This window comes from Pipistrellus hanaki (genome assembly GCF_964339955.1).
Source record: "Pipistrellus hanaki genome assembly, chromosome: 1".
NCBI lineage: Eukaryota > Metazoa > Chordata > Mammalia > Chiroptera > Vespertilionidae > Pipistrellus > Pipistrellus hanaki.
Genome location: NC_140503.1, coordinates 43,686,382 through 43,708,288, shown reverse-complemented (window position 1 = coordinate 43,708,288; position 21,907 = coordinate 43,686,382). Strand labels below are relative to the sequence as shown.

Below are 21,907 nucleotides of genomic sequence, written 5' to 3'. Positions count from 1 at the left end.
AAAGTTGATTTTAATATTTATCTTTACTGTGAGGCATGAATAGGTGCAAGGAACCTCTTGTTCTATAATATCATTTATCCAACCTTTCCCCCTTTATTTGACATTTGCTTACTGTGTTAATATATCAGGATACTTTTTATTAAACATAGGGTCTTATTGAATACTTGCCAAGACACAAAAGTTTTAATTTAGCTTGAGGGATAACAGATTAAAGAATAGCACCTGTTTTTACTCAGAATTAAAATCCTAGGAGTGTCTAGTTCACAACCTATGCATATTCAGTATTATTAAGTTAACCTTAATGCACAAGCTAGTAAATTTCTTATTCTTTCATTCAATAAGTATTTATTGATTGACTTACTATATGCCAGACATGATTGGTGCTGAAAAGGAAATTTTGACAAAAATCTCTGCCTTCGTGGAGCTTTCGTCCTATTAAGGGGAGGGCAAATTAAAACACTTAAATAAGTAGTCCCAGCCAAGTGGGTCAGTTGATTGAAGTGTCACCCATACAACAAAAAGTTTCAGACTCGAGACTTGATTCCCCATCAGGTCACATATCTGGGTTGGTGTTCAGTTCCCCGTCGGGTGTATATGGGAGGCAACTAATTGATGTTTCTCACTCACATCCCCTTCCTCTCTCTCTAAAATCAACAAAAACATATCCTCAGATGAGGATTTAAAAAAGTTATTGAAGAGAAAAACAGTAATAATTCCTTCTTGTGTTTCTATGAATTTGCCTATTCTATATAAGTAGTATCATACAATATTTGCCCTTTGTGTCTGGTTTATTTTATTTAGTATGATTTTTCAAGATTTATCCATTTTGTATCAGAATTTCATTTTTTTTTTTTTAAATATATTTTTTATTGATTTCAGAAAGGGAGAGAGATAGAAACATCAATGATGAGAGAGAATCATCAATCAACTGCCTCCTGCATGCCCCTCTACTGGGGATCAAGCCCACAACCTGATTGAACTGTGCCCTGATTGAACTGTGACCTCCTAGTTCATAGGTCAGTGCTTAACCACTGAGCCACACTGGCCGGGCTCATTTCTTTTTAAGGCTAAATAATATTCATTTTATGCAAATAACACGTTTTGTTTATTCATTAACCTACTGATGAATTGTGGAAACTAGTGGCTAGTGTGAATAAATGCTGCTGTGAACATTTATCTGTTTGTGTCCCTTTCAGTTCTTTTGGGTATATACCTGGAAGTGGAATTGCTGAATTATATGGTAATTTTGTGGTTAGCTTTTTAAAGAACTCCAAACTGCTACAGCGGTTGTACCATTTTACATTCACACCAACAATGCATAAGGGTTTCAATTTTTATCATTACTAATGCTTGTTATTGTCCATGTTTTTCTGTTTTTGTTTTGTTTTATAATAGCCATCCTAGTGAGCAAGAAGTGATACCTCATTTAAAAAAATATATATATTTTATTGATTTTTTACAGAGAGGAAGGGAGAAAGATAGAGAGCTAGAAACGTTGATGAGAGAGAACATTGGCCAGCTGCCTCTTGCACACCCCCTACCGGGGATGTGCCCGCAACCAATGTACATGCCCTTGACCAGAATCGAACCTGGGACCTTTCAGTCCGCAGACTGACGCTCTACCACTGAGCCAAACAGGCTTCGGCGCAATACCTCATTTTGATATGCATTTTAAGGACCTTGTTTTCCCTCCAGTTTTATTGAGATTTGATTGACATCTAACATTGTATAATATCAAGTCATTATGTTGTACACCTTAAACTAATACATATATAAATGATTACCACAATACGTTTAGTTATCATCTATCACCTCTCATAGTTTAGAGGCCCAGGAGAGAAGAGGTCTAAGACCTGATTCCTGAAGCATACTAACATTTAAAGAATGGGGAGATGAAGGGCAGTCAGTAAAGCAACAAAACCAGGAAGAGAATGGTATTCTGGAAGCCAACTGAGGAATGTGTTCAAGAATGAGGGAGAGTCCGAAACTGGTTTGGCTCAGTGGATAGAGTATCAGTCTGCGGACTGAAAGATCCCAGGTTCGATTCTAGTCAAAGGCATGTACATTGGTTGTGGGCACATCCCCCAGTAGGGGGTGTGCAGGAGGCAGCTGATGGATGTTTCTCTCTCATTGATGTTTCTAGCTGCTCTCTATCCCTTTCCCTTTTTCTCTGTAAAAAATCAATAATATATATTTAAAAAAAAAAAAAAAAAAAGAATGAGGGAGAGGAGAAATCAAGATGGCAGCATAGGTAAACACCTGAACTTGCTGCCTCATACAACAACTTCAAAACTACAATTAAAAGATAAAATAGACATCACCCAGAACCATAGGAAGACTGGCTAAGTGAAAATTCTACAACTGGAAGGGAAGAGAAAAGCACACTGAGACTTAGAGGACACATCTTGGCAGGTGAAAAAGAGTGGAAAATAATTTCATACTTTTGATGGTAATTCTAGGAAAAAGGCTCCTCTGGTAATGAAATCTGACCCATAGTCTTATGAAACATATTTGTTGAACACGCTAAACACAAGACATCCAAGATAGGAAAAAATGAAACAATAGGTCAGTTGTGCATTGCAGGAGAGCACTTTATGCCAATCCCCAATTGTTCCTTAAATTGTGATTGCATGGTCAGTATAATCTTACTCTAGATGTTGTGTCTGTCTTTGCAGAAGGAATAAAAAATCCAAAATATTCACATAGATTTGTTTTGTGTTAAGATATCCAAAGGAGGCTTCTAAATAATTTTCAGAATTGCTCTATCAGTTACCTTTTCACCCTAAGTTTGGAATGCATCCAGCAAAACAGCTTTTTCATGTTCAGACCTTTCAGAATGAATCATCTTCCTTCCCTTTAGTGAGATAAGGACTCTGTTGACTGTTTTTAGCAGAATTTTTCAAATGTTCTGTTTTCACCTAAATCTTCCAGTGTTTCATTTGAGTTGAACCTAAGGGGTGCCCAATGTTCCTGAAGTAGACCTCTGAATCTCCTACTTCATAGTCGCTTATATTAAAGGAGCAGGCAGTCTTATTCTGGGACGATCTCAGGCATCCTCTTTTTACCCCCCTTTTTTTTTAAAAAAAAATTGTAGGCAATAAACTACGTAAGAATACTGTGCTAAGGCCTCAAAAAAGGTGAAGGTTTTTTCTTGTTGAGCATAATTCTCTTTACATGAGTATGAAATGAAGAGTATTGTCATCAGCATGTTGAGGTGAAATCTGGGACATCCTCTGATCTTAAAATTCAGAATTTGTCCCAACTAGACTGAACTTTTTATTTTTACATTTCACAGTATCCAGACATGAGTCAAGAATCTGATTCTCCATTTGTTTTCATCTGCACAAATCCCCAGGAAATGATTGTGAAGTTTCCTATTAAAGGAAATCCAAAAATCTGTAAGTCACAAGCTTTGACGGTCTGATTTTCTTTTTTTTATCTTGCACCTCACTTGTTTAACTTTTTTAAATTTTTCTCTTTTTACCCTGTTCTATAGCATCTCAAGTATTGGAGAACTAATAAAATTATATTTTTGATAACTTTAATGTTAGGTTAACTATAGAATACCTTTTCTAAAGTGTATCCTGATTGATCCACCATTATTGGCATGCTAATGAATCATTCTAAACTTCACGTTAGGACCCCAATACATTTAAGTCCTCTTTGTCAGCCAAAAGAGTGCGCTTGTTCTGCTATGCTGCTCAGTGGCAACATTGTTATTTATCCATTGTTCCTCAGTATTCAATCCAAGAATAAGACAACTTTTTAAGTGTCTATTCTTAATTGTCTATTTTGGAGGCATTACCCACATTTCCTCTCCCCCTCTCCCCTATTTCCTTGATCACTGGTTTCTAGAGTTTTGTCCTAAGCCTCTTGCTTTTAATCTCTTTTTGAAACATCTTGATGATTTCTTTTTCTGTAACTTTTGCTTTAATGTATTTGTGATTATAGTACCCTCTTTATATTCACTTCTTAGGAAGTGCTTGTTGATTACTCTTTGAACCCTCAACTTTTCTTCATCTTCCATCTTTTCTTTCTCTGTCTGATCCTACAGTAATCTCTTCTGTTTCAAAGCAATCTAAGGAAACATGTGGTATCCTTTCTGTCTAACTTTCTTTATTTAAAAAAATATATATTTTATTGATTTTAGAGAGGAAGGGAGAGGGAGAGAGAGAGATAGAAACATCAATGATGAGAGAGAATCATTGATTGGCTGCCTCTTGTATGGCCCCTACTGGGGATCAAGCCTGCAACCCAGGCATGTGCCTTTGGCTGGAATCAAACCTGGGATCTTTCAGCCCACAGACTGATGCTCTATCCATTGAGCAAAACCAGCTAGGGCTGTCTAACTTTCTTTAAAAAACAACATCAACTATTCTCACATTTGCTCATATCAGTTACTATTTTGTGCCTATGTGACATTGCTTTCCCACTGTGAACTGGATGATTTTGGGGCATGCATTGTTTTCAGCTGTGCACAACTCTATCTTACCTGTTACCTTGGAGGCCAACTAGCCACTTTATAAATCTTTTCTGTGGAGAAGGGCTTCTTAAACTGTCCTATATAATAAAAGGGTAATATGCAAATTGTCTCCTTGACCAGGAGTTCACCCGCCAGCTGGACCCCACCCAAGCACAAATTCATGCACCAGGCCTCTAGTTATATAAATGAAAATCATGTATAGAGCTGTTAAGACAGAATCCTAGACCTTTTCCCAAGTGGTACTGATGGCTTTGGTCAGCTGAGTACACTTTGAGTAATACTGCTTTCAATCACAAAATGAAATGCTTTGAGTATGAACTTAAATTAATGTATATTCACTACAAAATTCAGGCAACCCTCATGATTTAAATGACACATATCTTCCTAAGTTTCCTACAAATCAGAAAATCTGAACATAAGTTGCCTTTAACTTATACAAATTATTTACTTCAGACTTTACCCCAATGGGTAACCAAGTGGCCCTGGAAATTCTTTTCCCTTCTTCTACACTGTATAGGATTTAAATCTCTCTTTTCCTCCCCTTTGTGGTTGTGGCATTCTACCCTCTTCTTCTCTGTTCCATTCTCACCTTACTCTAGGCACTGATAGTAAGAGGAAATGTGGTATGTCTCCTTTGTCAAACCCACTGCTACCTTGATCTTTACCTTAGTTACCTTTTCTTAGCTTCCTCCTTTATCTTCATTTTTATCTACTGTTTAAGCTCCCATGAGAAAATGTTCTCTGTACACAGAGTTTAGATACTTCTCTGAAATGTTTTACTTCAGTACTATCTCTACCCAGGCAGAGACCCACCTTCAGCACATATATGGCCTTCATTTTTTTCTGTAAGGTTTAATAAGGTTGGGGAGTGATGATCTTAGGGCGCAAACTTTTTTAAAAAATATATATTTTATTGATTTTTTTACAGAGAGGAAAGGAGAAAGATAGTTAGAAACATCGATGAGAGAGAAACATCGATCAGCTGCCTCTTGCACCCACCCCCCACTGGAGATGTGCCCACAACCAAGGAATATGCCCTTGACTGGAATCAAACCCAGGACCCTTCAGTCTGCAGGCCAATGCTCTATCCACTGAGCCAAACCGGTTTCAGCAGGGAGCAAGCTTTAATAACCTCCTGTCTTTCCCTATTGTTTTTATTAGTTAAAAGCTTTTAAAAGCCAAAATGGAATATATACTTGTTTTAGGGACAACAGAGCTACGTAGAAATTATGAGCTTACCTAGACCAGTCAAGGTGAAAAAACATTGGTCAGAAACAATAGGTAGCGAAAATTGGTGTGTGTTTTTTGTTTTTAAAAATATATATTTTATTGATTTTACACAGAGGAATTGAGAGGGATAGAGAGTTAGAAACGTCGATGAGAGAGATACAGCTGCCTCTTGCACACCCCCCCACCGGGGATGTACCTGCAACCAAGGTATGTGCCCTTGACCGGAATCGAACCCGGGACCTTTCAGTCCGCAGGCCGACGCTCTATCTACTGAGCCAGACCAGTTTCGGCTGTTTTTTAAAAGGAAAGAGTAGGCTCACCAATCCCTGTGTGTCTCGGAAAAATAAATTCAATTGAGAGGAAACCAGAGTGAAGATTTAGTCTGGTGTAAAGTTTCTGTTCTCTGTAACTCCCCATTCCTTTATTCTTCATTCAATTTTACCATCTCTAAAACTTTACACTCTGCCAGAACTTCCTTGCCTTAGGCCGTAGGGGCCACCTTCAGTAGTTTATAGCTTTGAGAGTCTAATCCCACTGCCACAGGGAAAAATATATAGTTGGCTTTTAATTTGGAATGCTAGTTTATTCTAGATTCATTGTTACTTGAAGTGGTTAAGTTCCATAATATTAATAATATAGTTACTATTCTACTTCAATTACTGCTATAACTAGTTTAAATTAAAAAAATTTTTTTTGTGGAATGGCTTAGGAACCTAACCACCTTTTATAGATTAGTTCTATGAGAAATATATTCCAAGTTCTAAACTTCTGACTTGCAAATAAACTTTTAGAATACAACCCATTTACCTGTTGTGTCATGTGTATCTATACCAATAAAAGGGTAATATGCTAATTAGACTGGGTCAACTGGCCATCTTCTGGGTGTCTGACGTCCTTCTGGACAAAACCATGGTGCTGGAGGCCGAGGCCAAGGCAGAGGTAGTAGTTAGAGGCGATCAGGGTGGCCTGGGAGAGTAGTTGGGGGTGAGATCAGGCCAACTGGGTTAGGGGAAATCAGGCTGGGAGGGGAGGGCAGTTGGGGGTGAGATCAGGGTGGCAGGGGAGGCAGTTAGAGGTGATCAAGGGAGGGCAGTTGGGGGCAAGATCAGGCCAGTACGGGAGAGCAGTTAGGGGTGATCAGACAGGCAGAGGCAGTTGGGGGTGATCAGGCCAGAAGGAGAGGGCAGTTAGGGGTGATTAGGCAGGCAGGCAGAGGGGTTGGGGCATCAGGCAGGCAGACAGGCAGAGGCAGGGGTGAACAGGCAGGCAGGCAGGTGAGTGGTTAGGAGCCAGCAGTCCCAGATTGCAAGAGGGATGTCCGATTACCGGTTTAGGCCTGATTCCACTGCCGGCAGTCAGACATCCCCCAAGGGGTCCCCGATTGGAGAGCGTGTAAACTGAGGAAACCTCTCCCCCAACCCCCTGTGCACAAATTTCGTGCACCAGACCACTAGTATATGTATATATGCCTTCAATAAAAGGTATACATTTTGATTTATATTTTTGGACATGTAAACTTGAACTTGCTTGACCTGGGGATAATCATGTTTCTTGAAATTGAAATAATTTAGAAAAGAGCAATGTGCAATGTGTTATCATTTGGCTGTGCTCAAATTATGAAATACAAAAATATTTAGTATAGTAGAATATATAGGTTGAATGTACAAAGAGATAAAGGAATCTTTTTATAATACTTTAAATAAACTACATGCTCTATAAACTCATGCAAATACTGCCTTATATTTTATGCAAAGCATGTGAAAATCCCTATGAGAGTTTTATCAATGGATGGCAAATACTTTTTCCCTTTCAACTTCTAGCCCATCTGTTGCACATGCATTTGATTTTCTCTTAGGCACCATGATTGAGGATGTGGTTTAGTATTAAAATGCTGCAGGTACTAAATGAAAAAGTATTGGGAAATACAGAAACTAAGCATTATCACTCTGCTTTTAAGAGAGTGTATACTGTGTGTTACATTAGTTAACTGTCCAGATCCCAAATCCAGGCTGAACTGGAACTCAAAGTTCAGAGTCCATGTAATCCAAGGGCAGCCATGATGACTGCTTCTTCATGCAAGAAGCCCCAGTCCCTTGCCCTCATTGTCCACAGCTGACCCACGAATTGTTACTATTGGCAGTCACTGTGGTAGATGCTAGGGAATGCAAAGAAGTCCTTATTTGTAAGGAGCACACAGATTGCTGGCACATGTACAGTTGTGTGTGTGTTGTTTTTAAGAGAGCCTAGGGGATGAAAAGAACTTCTGAATCCCTGGAAATGCCTTGGAAATCCTTACTCCTCCTTTCTCCTATTAGTTTTCTATTTTATGACATCATAATTGAAGTCAGAGATTAGTCTGCCTACCACTGAGTGCTTTGCTCTGATGGGTTGATCTTACCTGAGCTGGTCTTACTTGAAGATTGTCATAACCAGATTGCAGTTTTCTAAAAATTATACTTAGAAAATTCTTATACAGTAAAGCTTTGAGAGTGTGAAGAAGGTAATATCTCTCTCTTTTTTTAAAAAAAAAAAAATATGAGGAATCTGAAATGAATATAATGAAAACACTTGGCTAAAGTTATATGGTAAGTTAAAAGTAAAACTGAGACCTTAACTAAGAAATACAGCTCCCAAGCCTCAACTACTTTTTCAGAGAACTTTGAGTTTATGAAGCACTTTAATATATATGTTTTCAATTAGTTATTTGATTAAATAACAGTGTATGTAAAATACTTAGCACAGCACTTGGTATATAGAAAGCACTTAATGTTAGCTAGAATCCTTTCAGCAACTTTGTAATTTGGTAGGAATTTTTCCTCCTTTCATTTTTAGTTGAGTTAAACAGGTTTATAGGAATTGTATTTCTGCTTCTAGGTTTCCAGCTCTTTTCTAAGTTTTATTTACATAAATATGTATTTTTTTCATATTGCCTCAGAAACAAATCATTCCAATTTACATTTCATTTTTAGAACATAATATCTTAGGGCTGGAAAGAGCCTTCAGTACTATGTAGTCTAGTTTCTTAGCATTAAAAAGATTGAGGACAAGAGTGACTGGGTGACTTCCTTCAGGTTATACAGCTAGGCAGTCTCAGGACTAAAACTGGTACCTGGTTCTTCCAGCTTATTCAATAAAGAGAACTAGAAGTCTGGAGTCTTAGATGGAATTCTAAATTCTGGCCTGGTTTATTCTAAAAAGCTGAATAATACATTATACTTCTTTGTACCTCTGGGTACCACGGCCTTTACCCTGAGTACTCTTAATATTATCTATTTTTGGTAACTCATTAGCCCCCTAAAAGTAAAGGTTTTGTAGTGTTTGCCTTCTTTGTTTAATTCATTTGATGAAAACATTTATTGAGAGCCTATCATTTGGTAGTGTTAGAGATACAAAGGCAAACTTGCCTTGTTTTTTAATCCTCACTGAAGTAGTGAGGATATTTTTCCCTTTAAATTTTAGAGTGAAAGGAAGTGGGGGGGGGGGGAGAAAAAAGGGGAGAGAGGAAGAGAAACATTGATATGAGAGAGACAGTGATTGGTTGCCTCCCACATTCCCACATGCACCCCAACTCAGGGTGAGGATCAAGCCTGCGATCCAGATATGTGTCCTTGATTGGGAATCGAATCCGAGACCCTCTGGTGCACAGGCCAATACTCTAACCACTGAGCCATGCCAGCCAGAGCCAAACTTGCCTTGTAATAGGGTTCTTTGCCTGATTGTTGGCACTTGTTCAGATTTCCAACCAGGCAGCCTAAGGGATGAAAGAACTTCTAAATCCTGGGGACTATTCTGTGCTCTAAAGCCCAAATTAAAATCAGCAGCATTGTAAAAATAAAATAAAATCAGCAGCATTGTGAATACTGTGGATGGCATTTAGGTTATCATTTAGTGATGGTTTCTGAGAAAGCCCAGAAAGAAGTAATGTTATTCCAGAAGCAGGTATAGCCCTTGAGAGATGGGAGAGGGGAAAAGAAATTTAGAAAAACAGGAAACTTGTTAAGTTGTAGTTATTTTTCTCACAATCTCTTTTTGCAGTAGTCATGACCTGTTCTTTTTCTTTTAAAAAAATTATTTGAAAGAGAGAGAAAAAAACATCGATTTGTTGTTCTTACTTACGCATTCATTGAATAATTCTTGTATGTGCCCTGACCGGGGAGCAAACCCGCAACGTTGGTGTATCAGGATGATGCTTTAACCATCTGAGCTGCACAACTTGTATTCTTAATTGGGCAAATGAGGATATTGAAATACAGAGGAACAGTGACTTGCCCCAGGTCATACAGCTTGTTAATATCAGACATGAACCTGAGTCTCCTGACTCCTAGTCTAGTGCTCTTTTACACCTGATTGCTGCAAGAAATGAAAATGACAGCATATTGGGGGCAAAGGTTGTAGGTATGGGCCTGTAATACATGTGGATCCTTGTTTTAGTTTTGTTGTTGTTGTTTGTTTGTTTGTTTGTTTTGTGGGGGGGGGTTAGTGCCAAGGATGATGTTCAACTTAATTGTTTCTGTTTCCAGCATTAGCATTGCTATGTTCTAAAATGAGACCTTTTTTAAAAAAATATATTTTATTGATTTTTACAGAGAGGAAGGGATAGAGATAGAGAGCTTGAAACGTCGATGAGAGAGAAACATCGACCAGCCTCATCTTGCACACCCCCCACCGGGGATGTGCCCGCAACCAATGTACATGCCCCTGACGGGAATCAAACCTGGGACCTTTCAGTCCGAAGACCTACGCTCTACCACTGAGCCAAACCGGTTTCGGCTAAAATGAGACCTTTTTTGAAGAAAGCAACCTGCACACTGTTCTCAGGCCAGACAGACAGGAAGGAACTCAAGATTCTTTCTCTTCATGAGATGGATGGCTCCTCAGGCTGCTACCACTGAACTGAACTCTGTCCTGGTAGATCTGAGGAGTCAGAGGTTAGAGACCACAGGTTCTTCACTCCTAAAGAAGGTCACCTGGGACAGGAAGGTTGCTTGTTTTCTAACTTTAGCACTTAGAAGAGTCATACAGCCTCTGACCTTTGCCCTTCTTAGCTGGTGATAGAGGCCCTTTGTCAGTACAGCATTCTTGTGGATTCTACTCCACTGTTTCAGGTCACTCCCCCTGTTAAGTCAGAGGCAGGAAAGGGGTGAGTTGAACGGCTTTTCTCATTGTGAGGGAGGTTCATGCATTATGCTCAGCGAGTTAACAGGTCAGAGGGATGGGCTTCCCACTGTGTGAAATGCCTTTCTGTTATATTTTATAATCATTAAAAACTTGCCTTAGTATTAGACACCCTGGAAAAGGTGATGTTTCTTTCCTACTAACTACAACGTTAGAAATATTAACTTAGATTCTTTATGCGAATACTCACTGTGTTTGTGTGCATGCTTTTGTCTCTCTGTATGGCATTCCCACTGCTTCCTCATTCTTACAGAATGCAACTCTGAAGTTTGAAAGTGTCAGAGTCCTGAAGCAAGATAATTGAATGTGACGGGAACACAGTCACCAGAAGACCTGGGAGGCCATGAAAAATTTGCATTGCAAATATAAAAAATAAATAATAAGGCTTCTTTTTCTCCCTTACAGGGAAACTGGATTCCAAGATCCATCAAGGCGCAAAGAAGGGGTTAATGAAGCAGAATAAAGCTGTCTGACCCAGGAGAAAAGGAACTATGCAGCATAATGGAGTTTTGTGTACTAAAATTGTTATCCGCTGGTCCTTTGGAACTGAAGCAGTAAAAATCTCAAGGCTTGGAATCAAGCTTGACACTCTCAGAATTTAAACTCTTACCAAACTTGTATATTTTTCTTAAGGAGTGGGATTCTTTATGTAGTGGGTCAAAATCTTTGAATACATTATTTATAAAAACCTATTTTAAAAATTCTAGGTTTTGACATTTTTTTTCAGAATGGTATAATTACTCCAACTTGTACCTTGGGAAAATTCTTAACCTAGGTTAATGATTTTGGAGGGACCACTTGAATTTTGAGGTTCCTCCCGCCCCCTCCAAATGATAGCCTCATAGACAATTTGGATGTCTGAGAAATCCTGTGTTTGATACAAACCTGTGATAGGACCAAAAGCTTCTTTGGCAGATTTAAAAAAATGTGGTGTTTTTTTTTTAAAGAGATAATCTGAAGAGGTGCTACCACTTTGTTCTCTGGTTTGAGACATTAGGCATAAGAAGATCAGACTGGGAGGAGATGGAGCCACCTGCTAAAGCAGCATGAAACTGCCCTATTTATTTTGTTGGTATTGCAAAAGCATCACTTGGATGGGGCAATTAGAAACAAACTGAAAAGTAAAATCCCTTCAGTAATTGCATCCAAATACCCCCAGATGCTGAAACCAAACCCTTTAAACCATCCACACCCCAGGAAGCTATGAGTTTTGGAAAAATAGGAGGTTGGTTTGAAATGAGATTTTTACTAGTCAGTCTGGCCCCACTTAGTGAAGCCTTTCTTCTGAGGCTGTTCAGAAGAGCTATCAGAATCTCAGTTGCTGGTATCAGGAAATTCATGGTCTTAAATGTGTATGTTCTGCTTTTTATGAAGCAGCACCACCACACTGGGGAAGTTGGATCCCCTCCAGCAGTTGTGTGCATGACTTAAAAAGAGAGCGCAAGGGAGAGAAAAAAAACACCCTGTGTTATGAAAAAGATTAATTTCCCCTTTCTTTAATCCTTCATATTCAGCATTTATTTGCATGGAAATACCTCCACTCATTATGCATTGATGTTCACTCAACTGTAAACCCTGCTTGTTGCATAGCATTAGGCACTGGTTTTGAGGGGGGCCTGGTCACTCTGGATTTCCAGGGAAAACCCACCTGATTCTGTTCTGGTGATGAAAACATGCAGTATTTTCTTTCCTTTTCTGTTCAACCTCTATAGAGAAAATGGAAAGGATAACTAATGGCATGTCTTTAGGGGGAAAAGTCTCCTTCTGGCGTCCTACAGACCCTGGTACTGAATCCACATTAGGTTCACTATGCAGTTACTTTACCAAGCAGTAGCACCATGAATTCTGAGCTGGAATTATCTAAATTTTATTTCATTTTTTAAAATATACTTTTATTGATTTCAGAGAGGAAGGGAGAGGGAGAGGGACACGGAAACATTAATGATGAAAGAGAATCATCGATAGACTGCCTTCTGCATGTCCTCTACTGGGGATTGAGCCTGCAACCTGGGCATGTGCCCTGACCAGGAATAAAACTGTGACCTCCTGGATCATAGGTGGATGTTCAACCACTGAGCCACACTGTCATTTATTTTCTTAATACCAAAATAAAACCAAAAGGCAGGAGGTAAAGAGTCTAGGGCTAGAAGAAGAAAAGTTTATCTGCCTTTTTATTTAAATGACAGCCTGAGCACAGAAGAGTCTGGATTGATTTTTCCACCCGGATTGATTGTGTGCATGCCTAAAGAAAAACATCAGGAACTGTAAGAGTTCAGGTTATGAAACCATTTTGTGTACCATGATAACAAAGTTTATAAGGACCTTCCAAGTTTATAAGAACCGCCTCACATCCAAAATATGCAGCTGGAGCCACATGAGAAAATGGCAGAGTAACTTGGAAACTTCTTTTCATGACTAGACTGTGAAAGTCTGTCTTTAGTTCACGTGGTGGTGGTATAAGGTCCCTTATTTGCAGACACCAGAGAGGAAGTGTGGGAGAGACTTGAGGGTAGATGGCCCTCCATTGCTCAGTGATGAGTAGCATAACTTAAAGCTTAGTGGAAATAATTAGCCTGAATATAAACACACAGGAATAGCTAGCCTCTTAGTTTTTTACACCACTTTGCTCTGACCCTACAACTCTAGGACAGCTTGGTGTGAGGGAAGTTCCATGGTTCAGAGCTGGTTTTCTTTTGCGCCTCCTTTTGGCTGGTTGGGTTCAGTGGCTCGCATCTACATAGTATAGTACCTAAAGGATTCAGTGTTTTTATTTTTGTTTTCCAGACAGGACCCAATCTTCATTATATAAGCTCAGAGTTGGCTATATGTAATACTGGTTTTCTCTGTCAGGATTTTGGAGACTTTGGCCTTGCAGTCAGATGTTTGAAATGGAGTGAGGTGTTTTTTGTTTGTTTGTTTATTTTTTGTTTTAACTTTTTGCTTGCTATAGCTAATCTGGAGAAAGAGAACTATGTGTCCCCTCTTTCCTTTTAAGCAGGAAGTTTACAGAAACCCATTTTTTCCTAGGGAGGAGGTATGAAAAATTTAGACTTTCAAGACTACTTTTACAAATAATTACAAAGTTATGAGTTATAACCCCAAATCTTTTTCCATTTTAAGTACTGTCTCTACTAAAGTGTATTTATGTGGATTTCATTTACTTTGGTAATTTTTTTTAATGCTTTTGCTAGAGCTCTTAGCCAAGATTGAGACAGTATGGGAGTTGTTCTTCTGCCCAGCTAGAAAAGGCCAGTAAAAAAGCAAGCATCTATTAAACTAGAGAAATCAGCTAACTTCAGTTTATTAGGCCTGTGGGGAGGAAAGAAAGTCCTGTGATGAAGGATGTGTTCTCCCTGAGATTCAAATAAATCTGCTGTTCTCAGCTTCCGTGAATGTGTTTGGAGGGAGGTGATCCGTATCACAGGTTCCATCCCCAACAAGGGTCCAGCATTTGGAAGGCTTTTCTACTTCTCTCATGCAGAGAAGAAAGAACATATACACAGTGCCATCCTCTGACACAAAGACACTTGTGTGTGCACATAATGTGGATTAATTCATGAGGTGAAACTTTGTAAACTGATCAGATTTCAGATTTTAATTGACAATGGAGAGCTAGAAATAAAACCTAGTAAATTTTGTACCCTAGCTTGGAGTCAGTTAAATAGAGCCAAAGAAAGGGGAGCCAGGAGTCAGACTAAGTATCCATTGAGAGGTATGTCATAGGAGAGGAGTTAGATGTTGGGACAAGGGACAAAAAAAATGTCAGTACAGAAGACTTGAGAAGATTCTAGAGCTGTATTGTCTAATATGGTAGCCACCAGCAACATGCAGTTATTTAAATGAAATTAAGAATTCATCAGTCACATTAACCATATTTCAAGTGCTCAAATAGCCACACGTGGCTAATTACTTTTAAAGTAGATAGTGCAAATATAGACCATTTCTAACATTGCAAGAAGCTCTATTGGACAGCGCTTGTTTGCAGCAGGGATCAACATACTTTTTCAGTAAAGGGCCAGGTAGCAAACATTTCAGGCCATACAACCTGTTACTATTCTACTCTGCCATTGTAATGCAAATGTATCCAAGATAATAAGTGAATGAGCATGGCTATGAGCTAATGAAACTTTATGAACACTGAAATTTGAATTTCATACCATTTTCACATCGCAAATTTTAAAAAATATATATTTTATTGATTTTGTACAGAGAGGAAGGGAGAGAGAGTTAGAAACATCGATGAGAGAGAGTCATTGATCAGCTGCCTCTTGCACACCCCCTACTGGGGATATGCCCGCAACCAAGGTACATGCCCTTGACCAGAATCCAACTGAGGACCAGTCAGTCCCCAAGCCAACGCTCTATCCATTGAGCCAAACCAGTCTCGGCCACATCGCAAAATTTTATTTTTTATTTTTCAGCTATTTAAAAAAGTAAAAACATTATTTTTAAAAATATATTTTTTTATTGTTTTCAGAGAGGAAGGAGAGAGGGAGGGAGGGAGAAGAGAAATATCAATGATGAGAGAGAATCGGTGACCTGCTGTCTACTGCATGCCCCTCACTGGAGATTGGGTCCATAACCCGAGCATGTGCCCTTGACCAGAATCAGTCTGCAAACTGACTATCCACCGAGCCACACAAGCCAGGGCTGTAAAAACATTCTTCGCACATGAACCTGATTTGACCTCTGGGCTGCAATTTTGCCAACAACCTTAGTCTAGAGGAACAGGAAGTTAAAACTTAATATTCTTTTTACTGAACAGGCATCATTCACTTGATAATTTTTAGTAGTTCTTCCAGACCTGAGAACTTTCTCTGGTTAAAAATTGGGGTTCAAAGTAGCAATGTTTTTCCTTTGTTTCCTATTTTTACAGCTCAGTCTCCAGCAGGTCATGTTCTTCAGTGGGAGATGATTACTCAATTATTAGTCCATAATTAAGTCTAAACATTTTAACACTTAAGTCTAAAACACTAAACTCTATTCTTTTTTTTTAATTTTTTAAAAATATATTTTATTGATTTTTCACAGAGAGGAAGAGAGAGGGATAGAGAGTTAAAAACATCGATGAGAAAGAATCATCGATCAGTTGCCTCTTGCACACCCCCTACTGGGGATGTGCCTGCAACCAAGGTACATGCCCTTGACCAGAATCGAACCTGGGACCTTTCAGTCCGCAGGCCCACGCTCTATCCACTGAGCCAAACCGGTCCCGGCTAAACTCTATTCTTTCTCTTCCTACTAAGGAGCTGAATTCTCACTTGTAGTATATCACTTAGTACAAATTGGAAGTTTGCTGTCACCTGAGATCAATTCTGTCCTTACACTGTCCTAAACAAGTTGAATATTGGTGGACCAAAGGGAGATTATCTTCCTAGGCCAGACACCTTAGTATTTATCTTTAGCAACCCCCCCCGCCCCCCCCCCCCTATACACACTTTTTGTGTAGAGGTGGAGAGTAAAGGTATTTTATGACCTGACTCTCCTCAAGTCACACACTATCTTGAGTGGCACTGTTGGAGGTACCTCAGGATAAGCAAAGAAAAGAAGCTGCAGTTGACTAAGATGTTCAGGAACACAGGAGGACTGTAACAGGGGCTAAAATGTGGGGAGCCTTGAGAATTAAGATACAATTCTGTTTGCTACGGAAGGAGGTAGACGTTTTAGGAAAGGAAGTCCTGGAGAGTATGTTTTACAAGTGAGTGGTGAGTGGGTGCATTCTTTAACAAACACCAGTGGCTCTATGGTTTGGTTCCCTGTCAGAGCACATGCCCAGGTTGTGGGCTCAGACCTTGGTAGGGGGCATAGAGGAGGCAGCTGATTGATGATTCTCAGTGTTAATGTTTTTATTTCTCCTCCCTTACTCTCTGAAATCAATGATATTAAAAAAAAAATGCACTACTGTGTACTAGATAACGTGCTGGGCTATGAGAGATGAATGGCAGGTAAATAAGGAAAGATAAAAGTTACATAGGATATTAGTTTTGAGGACAGAATAAGACTTTTACATAATAAAAAGTAGTGAGGTTTGATGACAGGATGGTGAGGTGAGAAGGGATATTAGAAGGACTGGAAATGGGTACTTTGAAGAGGAAAACAAATGGTAATCTGAAAAAAGGAAACGGAAGAACAAAGAAAAAAGGAGAGGGTTGACATTTTGCTGAACCAAGGGATAAAATAGATGAGGCCATCATGAGTTTCGCTTGCTCTTCTGTGCTTTGTGGACGTTCACATTCAGACCCCTTTCTCCACAGCTGAACGACCGCCATAGAACCGGTGCCTTCTGTAAGTTTTCGCTACTCCCCCAGAGACCTCTCTGCGAGGAAGCCTGGTCCGGCGAGAGTTCTTTCCGCGAGGAGAGAGCGTTAGGTTCGAGCTTCTAAATCCAGGTTTCTTCGAGTTTATCTCTGTTTCAACCGGCTCGCCGGGTTTTCCAGCATTCCCAGAGCAGACTCTCATCCTGGCTCCCTGCGACCGTGCATTCCGAGACCCAGGATTGGGCTTCTCCATCCAGGTTCCGGTTTTCCCCCGCGCTCTCCCGCTCCAGTCTCCACGGCAGCCCGGAATCCGGATCCGAGGGCCCGGCGATCCAGCGTCCGTGCCTTGCAGGCGGCCCTGGCCGTCCCGGATCGCGGCGGCGGCGGCGGTGGCGGCGGCGGCGGCGGCTGAGGGACCCGCGGCCCGGACACGGCGGCACCGGCCGGGCGGGGCGGAGCGGCGCGGGGAAGGGGCGGAGAGCCGGAGCGGAGGCGGGGTGGGGTGGGGGGAGGGGCCGCGGGAACGGATGGCGGCGGCCTGGGCCCCGTAGCAGCGGCGGCGCTACGGCCCGGGGCCCCGGGCCAGCGGAGGTGGCGGCTCCCGGGACCGGCCGCGCGGTGAGTCCGGAGCTTTGTGTGGAGCCGGGGCTGGGGGAGGCGCGGCGGCGGCGCCGAGGGGAGCGGCGGGCAGCGACGCCTGACGGAGGAAGTGGGGGTTGGGGGTCGGGGCCGAAGGAGGGGAAGGTGTGTATGGAGGGGCGCCGGGGGGCGGGGGGGTCGTTGAGTGGGTGGGGGAGGGGGCGTCGAGGGGCGCGGGGTGAAGTTCAAAGCATGGCCGGGCCGCTGCAGGGTGAGGGTAGGGGTGCCCGAGAGGGGATGAGGGTCTCTAGCCAGGTTGTAGGGACAGGCCAGAGAGTTTGAGGCCAGCCTGATTATCCTAAGGGGGCCCAGGGCGACGGGGGCTAGCCCGGGAGTGAGGGGCTCGGAGCGGAGGGTAGGGAGCCGGACATGTGCGTGTCCCCGGAGGGGGCGAGCAAGGTGGCCGGGAGCGTGCAGCAAGTAGGCTGTGGGTGTGTGATCCTTCTGGTCTTCAGGTCATAGTTACCCCCTGTCCTTTTCTTCAAGATGGAGGGATTCCTGGGCCTGGCCCTTAACTGCTCTCTGCACCCCCCTCCCGCCCGCTCCCACTCCCCCGGGAGGGTTTGTGACCCTGTCCTGTTTGGAAAACCCATGCTGCCCTCTTTTCCCTTTATGTGTAATTACGGTTGGATCATCTCTGGGCTTTGCTCAGATTCTCCTTCCTCCCCTCTGGGGTTGAGGAGGAGGAGACACATCTGACCAATTAATGTGTGTTTGTGAAACAGGCAGCAGCAAACAGTCATTTCAGCTTCTAGGAATTAGGCTCACACAGGGTGGAGAGATCAGAGCCCTTCAGGGGGAATATTTCTGAACAAATCACAGATGATTGAATTCTCCGAGAAACAGCTTCCTGCCTAAATGAAAGTGGGAAGGATGTGGGGGAGAAAGCCTGTCTGTTCCCAGCCATGTGTCCAGAGCCCCAGGGGTTGAGTTAGAGTCCCCAGTCCCCCCCCCCCCTCCCCCCAGGCCTCTCTCTTCTGTATTAGGCTTTGCTCTGCAGCCTTGAGTTCATTTCACCCCTGCTGCTTTGTCTTGGGGGAGGGAGTGCTGGTTCAGGCTGTTGTGAGGAGAGATGACTGTTCTGCTGCCACACACAATAGTCGTGTCATTTTATCGGGAGTGCTACCCCAGGGCTGAGAACTGCTGCTGCAGAGATAAACCGGTCCCTCTCACCCGCCTATTGTGTACACAGTGAAGGTCATAGGTTCAAGTCTTGTCTGAGAGCTTTGGATATGCTCCATCTCCCAGGCTCCTCAGTGCCATTTTCTTCCTATTCCAGACTGGGGCTTGCCATTGGAGGAGGCCAGACAGAAAGGCTCTTCTTTTTGAGTGAGGAACAATGCAGAGCTCATTGGCACACATTTTTCAGAAGAATGGGGCATGCCAGCCATGTTGTGCCTGCTGCTTTAGCTAGCCTGTACTAAGGTGGGAAGGAATAGCGCCCGGGAGACTCGACCCTGATGTTTATGTCAGACCTCCAAGGGGGGAGGTTTCTACTCTTGTTTGAACCATCGTATTTAATTCTTTTTGTAGAGATGAGGCGCTCATACAGTCATTTTGTGTGTGTGTGTGTGTGTGTGTGTGTGTGTTTAGGAATGCAACTAAAAACCTGTGTGGTGTTAATATAAGGAGTCAAGGACTGCAGTACCTTTTTTTAATGGTGACTTCCTGGTCAGTAGTAATTGCACAACAAAAAACCACAGGATTTGCCTATCTGGTCAAGGCCTGTGGAAACATGGCCTGTGTTCATTTTAATTCTGATGAAAAGGGTGACTTGCTGATTGTGAAGGAAGTCCATAACTGCTTCTTTATTAAGGAGAACTGTGCCAAAGAGATGAACATAAAAAAAACACACACAAAAAAAATCAACACCCACATTTGAGAGCTTGGGGGTTATTAATGAGGGAATGATGAGAATAAGCTAGAAGGAATCCCATCCTCGTATATATCTCATAGAAGTGTCCAACTGGTACTACCGGGTATTTGGTAAAAATAATATTTGGGGCTAAAAATTTGGTTTTCAATTAGGACATTGAAGAAAACTTTTGTTTAAAAAGAGATTAGAAACCAAACTCATTTTGAGAAAATAGTTGTATACAATACACTGTACACAATAGCCAACCATTTCATATCAATAGAAACTTTAGCCTTAGGTTTTGGTAAAGGCCTTTCTGAGGTGCTGAATCTATGCTGCTTCCCTCATTCCCTTATTTCAAATAGTTTTAAAACGATGGCTTGCCACTTACGTGTTGGGCTTTGTTAGGAAGAAGTTGTTTTGACCTTTGCATTTCCTGATGACAGAACTGTCTTAAGGTCTTTATTAGAGGTGTTGTCTGTCTTTAGGCTGTTTTCAACTAATATATGTCCTTGGTCTCTGAGTGAAGTCTCAGCTAAATTGAGTTCAAAGCTTTTGCTCTTGGGCTGTTGGCATTCATTTCTGAATCCTGTCAGGTGACACTGAAGGCAGAAGCCCCAGATTACTTTGCCTTGGTTAGGTATAGTGCTTTCAAATTTGGGCCCTTGCCATGAGGAGTCTCATGAGTCTTCTGATTGTGACCATCCTTCAGAGAGTACTTTGGGTCTTTCCCCCCTACCCCCCCCATCTTGGTAGAAAATGTTGCCTTGTGCCTGGCTGGTGTCACTCAGTGAGCATCAACCTATGAACCAGGAGGTTTGATTCCCCAGTCAGGGCATATGCTTGGTTTGTGGGCTCGATTCCCATTAGGAGGCATGCAGGAGGCAGCTGATCAATGATCAGTGATTTTCTCTTATCATTGATGATTCTATCTCTCTCCCTCTCCCTTTCTTTCTGAAACGTGTGTGTATGGGTGTGTGTATGTGTGTGTGTGTGTGTGTGTGTATACATATATATACACACATCTATTTTTTTAAGAAAAGATAATGCTTCATTGTGAAAGGTCTGGGTAGCTGGACAGATTTGTGTTTTTTTGTTGTTGTTGAGGATATGGAAGCATAATTTTGGCTACTGGTAGTAATTATATTGCAATTAGCAGAGAGCAACTAAATGGCTGGAATAGGATAATTTGTGGAGGGGTTTACTGATTGCTCTGTCAAGTGCAAGTGCCACTCCTTATTTATTTGCCTGGGAACTCCACCGCCTGGGCTCAGGCATGGAGACTTAAGTATAGAAATGATATATGGTTTCCAGAAGTTCTTGCTCTGCTCTCTCTTATTACTGTCAGGTACCATAGCACCTTCTACCGCCAGTTTCTCCATCTCCAGAGGTAGCTAAGCAATTGTTAATTCCCTTGTGGAAAATATCATGGATGGAAATACTGCCAGACAGATGGGGTCACTCTGAGATAAGGCAGCCTTATGTTTTGTGGCAGGGTTTTTTCCCCCTTAGCAGTTGAATTCTCACTTCTATTTGATTTTTAAAAATCCATTTTCTTTAAAAAACAAACAAAGAACAACAAAACCCCACAAAATATAAAAATCACATTGTATACTAAATATGCCTTTATGATCTCTCTCATAAAAGTTGGCTGTGACAGGCAAAATGAAGATAGGTGATGCTGATTGGCAGGTTCTGGGTCCACTAAGTATCAGTGAAGGACTCTTTTCACTAGGGAACAGGTAATTCACCAAAGCACCTGCCTAGCTGGGCATGTGGAATTGGCAGCAGCTGTGCAGCTGAAGAGGGATTATTGAGCAGGTGGCTAAAGAATCACATGTCACAGTGACAAGAAAATACTTGGTCTTCCGTGGTTTAGGTTCGGTTCATATGTGTGAAATTGCTCTTTGTTTCACATTTCTTAATGCCTGGTACTGATTTGTTAGTGAGATGATAATGGAATAGAAAAAACAAATTCTTCTTTTTCTGTTTCTTTTAGACTACTGAGTAGCTTGCCTTAGACATGGTCCTACACAGCCCTATTGTATTTCTGTGAGTTCTGGCTTTATGCCCTATGAATGGAGAAGAAATAGTGGCAATTCAGTGTTTCTGGTACTTGTTTATTAGAGGGAAATGGGAAGGAGAAAATTCTTTGGTTTTAACATGGTGTAAAAGATTTAACCCCACTGGGAGGATAACCCAGCAGGTTTTAGGGCAAAGGATGTAATTGAATTTTTGTGTTAGGTCTAGCTGACATGTCTTACTCAA

At 41.5% G+C, this 21,907-nt stretch overlaps 2 protein-coding genes and 1 long non-coding RNA gene across 7 annotated transcripts in view; 2 read left to right on the top strand and 1 right to left on the bottom strand.

Annotated features, from left to right (window-relative positions):
* The window catches only part of TRIP4 (thyroid hormone receptor interactor 4), a 59,015-nt gene extending 47,414 nt beyond the window's left edge, over positions 1 to 11,601 (top strand). For 2 of the 3 annotated variants that reach the window (XM_084887163.1, XM_084887164.1), the window contains exons 12-13: positions 3,296 to 3,398; positions 11,294 to 11,601. In XM_084887163.1, coding sequence (XP_084743289.1) covers positions 3,296 to 3,398; positions 11,294 to 11,361 — 171 coding nt within the window. In that variant the 3' untranslated portion in view covers positions 11,362 to 11,601. The remainder of the gene's footprint in view (positions 1 to 3,295; positions 3,399 to 11,293) is intronic. The other variant, XM_084887165.1, reaches the window with a different exon arrangement.
* On the bottom strand, positions 8,246 to 11,277 carry LOC311624860. The gene is made up of 2 exons (XR_014795396.1): positions 10,496 to 11,277; positions 8,246 to 10,263 (listed from the first exon to the last, which is right to left on the bottom strand). It is a non-coding gene; the product is annotated as an uncharacterized lncRNA (long non-coding RNA).
* A 6,025-nt stretch (positions 11,602 to 17,626) lies between the features above and the next one.
* Positions 17,627 to 21,907, top strand: part of ZNF609 (zinc finger protein 609) — a 214,459-nt gene continuing 210,178 nt past the window's right edge. For all 3 annotated transcript variants that reach the window (XM_084886555.1, XM_084886556.1, XM_084886554.1), the window contains exon 1: positions 17,627 to 17,763. The gene's annotated coding sequence lies outside the window, so the exon portion shown is untranslated. The remainder of the gene's footprint in view (positions 17,764 to 21,907) is intronic.